At 37.3% G+C, this 6971-nt stretch overlaps 1 protein-coding gene and 1 non-coding gene across 2 annotated transcripts; both read left to right on the top strand.

Annotated features, from left to right (window-relative positions):
• Positions 1 to 6: 6 nt before the first annotated feature.
• LOC116464911 (putative ankyrin repeat domain-containing protein 19) lies at positions 7 to 6910 on the top strand. Its single transcript, XM_032148142.2, has 4 exons — positions 7 to 92; positions 882 to 1019; positions 4235 to 4302; positions 6808 to 6910. Exons 1-4 carry the CDS (start codon positions 34 to 36, stop codon positions 6876 to 6878), a joined length of 336 nt encoding a protein of 111 aa, XP_032004033.1. The 5' UTR covers positions 7 to 33; the 3' UTR covers positions 6879 to 6910.
• On the top strand, positions 2717 to 2819 carry LOC116464912 (U6 spliceosomal RNA). Its single transcript, XR_004247054.1, has one exon. It is a non-coding gene; the product is annotated as a U6 spliceosomal RNA (small nuclear RNA).
• Positions 6911 to 6971: the final 61 nt, after the last annotated feature.

Below are 6971 nucleotides of genomic sequence, written 5' to 3'. Positions count from 1 at the left end.
CTTTTGTTTGCTATAAATTCTGGGAGACAGCATATGGTGGAATTTTTGTTGAAAAACCAGGCAAATGTACATGCCGTTGACAATTTCAGAAGGTGCAGTAGTTTTTTGTTTGTTTGCTTGTTTGTTTGTTTTCCTAAAAACCTGAGTATTCTAGAGTGGTAAGAGTCACTCAAGTCAGAAATGTTAATAAGATTAAACTTATAATTACTGGCATATAGTAAAAAATAACACGAATAATCAGGTAGAAAAGCACTTATTTGGACTGAGCAACATAAAAAACTGTATATAGTAGGATTCATCTTCTCTTATAGACTGTTATTTGTAATTTGATGTTTTTGGTCCTGTAATCTTATATTAGCTAAAGGGGTTTTGTATTTTATTAATTTTATAAAGTGTAGACTTTAACTTTCAGTTTACAAATACTACTATTACCATTATCATTATTATTGTTATTATTGTTGTTGCTGTTGTTTTCAGTCTGCAGATAGCTCTTACTTATTTGATCCCTAGCTGACTTTGAATTACAATATATCAGACTAGGAAAGCAATGGGAAAATCTTCATCTAAATCTTTGCCTACTTTAGATAAGTGACCTCAGCACAGTTTCTTGGCCATCAAAGGACTATAAATTAGCAACTTGTATTATGTCATATCCCAATGGGACATGAAGCTTGCTTGTTGCCCCTGCCTTTTAGCCTTAGTGGTAATTTACCAAGATGAACACTTGAGCACCCAAGATGCTTATACACATAAGCTTGTACATGTAAATGGTTATTGTGTCTATCCTGACAGGCAAGATGAAATTGGTAAAGTGTATCCAATTTGCCAATTAAATACCTTTATTAAAGTTCTTGAATGCTGTTATTTCTTTATTATTTTAGAACAGCCCTCATACTTGCAGTACAGCGTAGCTCGTCAAGTATCATCAGCCTCCTCCTTCAACAAGATATAAATATCTTTTCTCAAGACACGTTTGGCCAAACGGCCGAGGATTATGCTGTTTGTTGTGATTGGAGAAGGTATGTGCTTATATTCAAAGACCGGTTAACACTAAATTAAGGTTTAAAATAATTACAACTATTGCATCTTATATATTAGGTGACAGTTCATAATTTGGTTGAGGTAGCTTGGAATGGCAACAAGTTAGTCCACTTTTTAGCCAGAAATCAAACAGAAATCTAGACTAGTCAGAAGTAGCAATGAGTGCAAGATTCTTTCCAGAGTTTTAAAGACCTTTATCCCTAGGGATCTCAGTGTTGTTCATTTTATTCCAAGTATAACCCTTATATGTGAGATAGAAATAATGTCACATCTTTTACTTTTTCTTTCTTTCTTTCTTGTTTTTTTTTTTTTTTTTTGAGACAACGTCTGACTATGTTACTGACGTTCCTGGGCTGAAGTGTGATTCTCCTGCCTCGGCCTCACAAACTACTAGCCACCATGCCTGGCCTGACTTTTCTAATTAGTTGTTGGGTCTTGAAATGTCCACTTTAGCAGAAAATCCTGTATTATCCCCTGGGGCTATCTCCTATGCCTTCCTCCTTTGAATTTTTCAAAAAGCTAAGGGGTTCCCTAAGCCCAAGGAAGACAATCTTGCTTTACAAGTCAGAAGGGGGGAAAAGGCCATTCTAGTCATTCTGTTGTTTCCATTGATTCACTTGCTGTATTGCTACCATTGTAACTGGTCCTGCAATCTGGTAATGATTGACTTTTGCCACCAGGATGCCCTTACTGATTTCAGATCCCTCACTCTTCATGGTGACTCATACACAGAGTCTACAGCTACAGTGTTTTGTTTTGTTTTGTTTTTTTGAGACGGAGTCTTGCTCAGTCACCCAGGCTGGAGTGCAGTGGCACAATCTCAGCTCACTGTAAGCTCCCCCTCCCGGGTTCACGCCATCCTCCTGCCTCAGCCTCCCAAGTAACTGAGACTACAGGCGCCCGCCACTATCCCTGGCTAATTTTTTTTTGTATTTTTAGTAGAGATGGGGTTTCACCATGTTAGCCAGGATGGTCTCAATCTCCTGACCTCATGATCCACCCGTCTCGGCCTCCTAAAGTGCTGTGATTACAGGCGTGACCCATCATGCCCGGCCCACAGCTACAGTGTTTTTTAGTTCATGTACATAGGCTCAGCCATTGTTCCCAGCACCCTGCTCTGGCAGTGAGGCCTCCTGGCTCTACCCACACACATAGTGAGTAAATTGACCTTCCCCCAACACTAAAAATCTTATTCGTAGTCCACCTCTTGGCTAGGCTTAGCCTATACCTTCATGGTATGTTATCCTTTGAGACCAGTGTCCATTTTTTCTCTAGCAAATATTAATTGGGATTGTACTCAACAGTTAGGGATGTTCAAATAATGTTGCAGGAAGAGAGGAGAGGTCCCTTTGCCTTTTGTTATCACATCTGTACCTTGAGGCTTTTTTCTGACCTGTGTAGCAGCTTTTGTTAGATAGCAGAAGGTTCCACATTATCCTTCAATAGAGTAATGGACACCAACTTGGAGTTGGCCCCTCAAGAATGTGTTTCCATAGTAATGAAAATCTCTCAGGCTACTTGAATCTCTACCTCAAGTTTTTAAGATATTTTAAAATTTTACCTCACAGGAAGTCATTCAGTAGAATTCTCTGTATCTAAAGTAGGTAATTTGGATTTAACAGAGCTAAGCCTTACCCATGACTCATCAGTATCCACGTATAAAACGGCTTTATACTTGTTTCAGCAGCACATATTCTAAAATTGAATCAATACAGAACAGATAAGCATGCCTGCTGCCTAAGGAGGGCACGCAAATTCAGAAAGCATTCCACATGTTGCACAGTCCCCAGAAGGTCATTTGACTATTTGTTAACTAGCTTCTAGGAAACAATGTGAGTCAAACCAAAACAGGAGACACCCGAGATGGAAATTGTTATTATGATCATTATAAAAGTATTCATGTAAGGTGATCTGTGAAATGAGAACAGAGCTGAGTAGCACATGGGATGTTACATGCAAATATGTTGTTAGTACATGACTTGGAAATGAGGAAACATCAACTTGTATCTCTTTCATGGAACTGAAAAACAATACAAGCAGGGCTTCGTCTTGTATGTCAGTCGGAGAGGACCAAGAAGATGCAGCCTCTAACACAGACCTGCTGGCTCTGAGTTTGAGGAGGTAGAGAAGGAATGGTAGTTGTCCCAGCTGGGTTTTGACACCTATTAGTTTTCTGCCCTTGGTGTGATTGATGAGCTCAGTAATAGGGGACAATTAAGTTATATGTTTTAATGAGATAATAATATATTTATATATAAATTTAGTTACAAGTTATGAACTAGCTAAAATGCTCTGAACTACAAGCCACAATGAATAGGACTAATATAACCAAAATTAGCACATTCTTTGAAAACTGTGACATTCAAATATTAGAACCTATGGAAAAACACTCATCAGGTTTTTTTTTTTTTTGAGACGGAGTCTTGCTGTGTCGCCCAGGCTGGAGTGCAGTGGTGCGATCTCGGCTCACTGCAACCTCCGCCTCCCGGGTTCACACCATTCTCCTGCCTCAGCCTCTCCAAGTAGCTGGGACTACAGGCGCCCGCCACCACGCCCGGCTAATGTTTTTGTATTTTTGGTAGAGACGGGGTTTCACCGTGGTCTCGATCTCCTGACCTCATGATCCGCCCGCCTCGGCCTACCAAAGTGCTGGGATTACAAGCGTGAGCCACCGCGCCCGGCCACTCATCAGGTTTTATTTGAGATTCCAAAATGGTTTCAGCAATGCAGTTCAAGAATAAATTTTTCCATTGCTTTACTATTTCTCTGAACATTTAAACATGTTATCTAATTACATCCTCCTAACGACCTAGTGAAGTCAAGTAGTAAAATCTTTATTTTTTAGAAGAAGCCATGGAGCTTAAGAGAAGCAACTGGTCTGAAAACAAAATACCTATTGGTTACAGAGCGAGGACTTACTCTGAATGCAGGACAGTTTCCAGGGTGTTAAGCTAGCTAACTAGAATTAATTTACTGAGCTATGCTTTTCTCAGTTTATGAGTACTTCCTGTTTTTCTTCTTTAATTAGAAGCTTAATAAGTATATAGAGCTTAAAATTTTACAGTGTATTGGACATTAGAGTTCTGATATTAGCTCTGATATTGTCTGAAATGCTTTAAGAATTTAATCTGGTAAAGATTTTTCATATCACTATTAAAATACTAATTTTGTTTATTACATTTATTATGCATAGCATTGAACAACAAATTTTGGAACATAAAAATAAGATACTTAAAAATCGTCTTCGAAATGACAATCAAGGTAGGACTTCTGATAGTAAATTCCTGATTTCCCTTGGTGATCTTACTGATTTTAAAAAAGCAAAATTACCAGCCAGGCATGGTGGCTCACATGTGTAATCCCAGCACTTTGGGAGGCTGAGGCGGGTGGATCACCTGAGGTCAGGATTTTGAGACCAGCCTGGCTAACATAGTAAAACCCCATGTTTACTCAAAATACAAAAATTTGCTGGGCGTCATGGCGGGTGCCTGTAATCCCAGCTACTCCGGAGGCTGAGGCAGGAGAATCACTTGAACCCAGGAAGTGGAGGTTGCAGTGAGCTGAGATTGCACCACTGCACTCCAGCCTGGATGGAAAAGCAAGACTCTATCTCCAAAGAAAACAAAAAAAGTAAGATTACATATTTTTAATCATAAAAAAGCAGTTTAAAATATGTATGTTTATATGTAAATTTTTAAAAATTTATTTAGTTTAGAATTCAGAGTTATTTAAGAAGTTAGTTGTAGCTAATTCTCAGTCTCAAACAGTATTGTCTGAAAAAATTCATTTACCTACTTATGATCCCTGAAATTATACATATTTTTGTATTAATATAAATAAGAAATTAGATTAATATGTTGAATTTTTCCTCTATAATTACATTGTTACAAATTGGACTTGTTATGCAAATAGATCTTCTATTTAATTTTTATAGTAAATGGTTTGCATTTAGTAAATAAATGTTAATTCCAGTTGATTCTTGAATATTGTGGGGGTTAGGGACTCTGATCCCTGTGGAGCTGAAAATCTGAGTATAACTTTGACTCCTTCCAAACGTAACTACTAATAACCTACCGATGACTGGAAACTTTACTGGTAACATAAACAGTCAGTGAACACGTATTTGTATGAGTTGCATTATTATATACTATGCTTTTAGAATAAAGTAAGCTAGAGAAATGAAGCTGTTATAAAGAAAATCATAGAAAAGAAAAAAATATACTTACTCTTCATAAACATAAGTGAATCCTCCCAAAGGTCTTCATCTTTATCATCTTCAGGTTGATTAGGCTGAGGAGGAAGAAAATGGTTGGTTTTGCTGTCTCTAGGTTGCAGAAGCAGAAGAAAAATCTGCATATAAGTGGACCCCTGCAGTTCAAACTCAGTGTTCAAGGGTCAACTGCATTACACAGGAATTTGTGTCACTAAGAAAGTAACTGTCTTTAGAACTAGGAATTCAAATATCCCTTTCTGATACCATAAACAAATGGCAATAAGAACCATAAAACTGAGCCAGTGTGCACCCATACAAATAGAAGATTGTTTTTGAAGATACCTACTGAATGCAGAAGACAGGAAAGTAATTCCTTTCCAAAAAGCAGAAGTTATGTTACATATTCTTATACAAACCAGGTCTATTTTTAATTTATTCACCATAAGTTGGAACTTCATGAGATATATTCACTTCCTAGAACAAGCTGTGTTTTTTTATGTTCTGGATAGTTATCACAATAATAGTAATTTTATTGGAACAAAATAATCTGTTACCAGGCTGGGCGTGGTGGCTCATGTGTAATCCCAGCACATGGGAGGCCAAGGAAGGTAGATTGCTTGAGGTCAGGAGTTTGAGACCAGCCTGGCCAACATGGTGAAACCCAATCTCTACTAAAAGTACAAAAATTAGCCAGACATGGGGGTGGGCACCTGTATTCCCAACTACTCGGGTGGCTGAGGCAGGAGAATTGCTTGAACCCAGGAGGTGGAGATTGCACTGAGCCAAGAATGCACCACTGCACTCCAGCCTGGGTGACAGAGCAAGATTCCATCTCAAAAAAAAAAAAAAAAGTTACTCTGTTACCATTAGGCAAGAGATAATCATAATAAATATTCCAATAGCCAAACTCTAGGCTCAAAAAATTATAATAAAATTATAAAAATGGTTCACAATAACAAAAATATAACACCTAATGCATTGTACAATCTGAACTATATAAAGACACCTTTAATTTAGTACATATTTATCAAACCATTTCTATAAGTTAGGTTTGGCAAATTGCAGGAGACAAAGATGGAATTGACATAGTTTTTGTCTTTAAGGTGCTCATAATAGAATATAGATAACTATTTAATTTTTGTTTTTTCAACAGAATTTTTAAGAAAAATATTTTAATTCATTCAAATACTTGTCCACTTAAATAATAACTATCATGTATCTGTTACAGACTAAGCATTTTTCCAATGTTACAAAATACATTTAAAAACTAGAGTTAGGAGATTGTTGTTACCACTGTTATTTATTTTATTTACTACCTGAAATAGTGCTTACTGTGTGTCCAATGTCATCTGGGAACTTATAGTTATTTATTACATATGTATCATGTTCAGTATGTGCCAGCCACCTTTACGTTTGTGGTGATGAATGCAATCTTCTAAAATGTGGGTAGGATTTAGGGTAAGTGTGTAGAGTGAGTGGAACTTTGCCAGGTAAGGAGGCAGAGGGATGATGCTTGGCAGAAAGAGTATCTAACAAGCTTGCATGTTTGACAGAAACAGCAGCCAGGAAGAATGAAAGTTCTAAAACACAAGGAGAAAGTTCAAAAGGTAGGACACCTGAGTGAACTTTGAAGAGTTTATGAGCAGTTCAAATTTACTAGTGCCAAAAAAAAAAAAAAAAAAATGGAGTGCTTGGTAATGAGGTGAAAATAGCTTAT

The sequence above is a fragment of the Hylobates moloch genome, unplaced genomic scaffold (genome assembly GCF_009828535.3).
Source record: "Hylobates moloch isolate HMO894 unplaced genomic scaffold, HMol_V3 SCAFFOLD_3218, whole genome shotgun sequence".
Classification (NCBI taxonomy): domain Eukaryota; kingdom Metazoa; phylum Chordata; class Mammalia; order Primates; family Hylobatidae; genus Hylobates; species Hylobates moloch.
Note: the sequence above shows the minus strand (reverse complement) of the source record. Positions and strands in the feature narration are given on the sequence as shown.

Excerpts from the sequence above, each read along its gene's own strand:
- LOC116464911 (XM_032148142.2), top strand. The coding sequence starts at position 34 with ATGGTGGAATTTTTGTTGAAAAACCAGGCAAATGTACATGCCGTTGAC. Across the intron at positions 93-881 it reads GCCGTTGACAATTTCAGAAG|AACAGCCCTCATACTTGCAG; the intron begins GTGCAGTAGTTT and ends TTATTATTTTAG. Across the intron at positions 4,303-6,807 it reads TCTTCGAAATGACAATCAAG|AAACAGCAGCCAGGAAGAAT; the intron begins GTAGGACTTCTG and ends CATGTTTGACAG.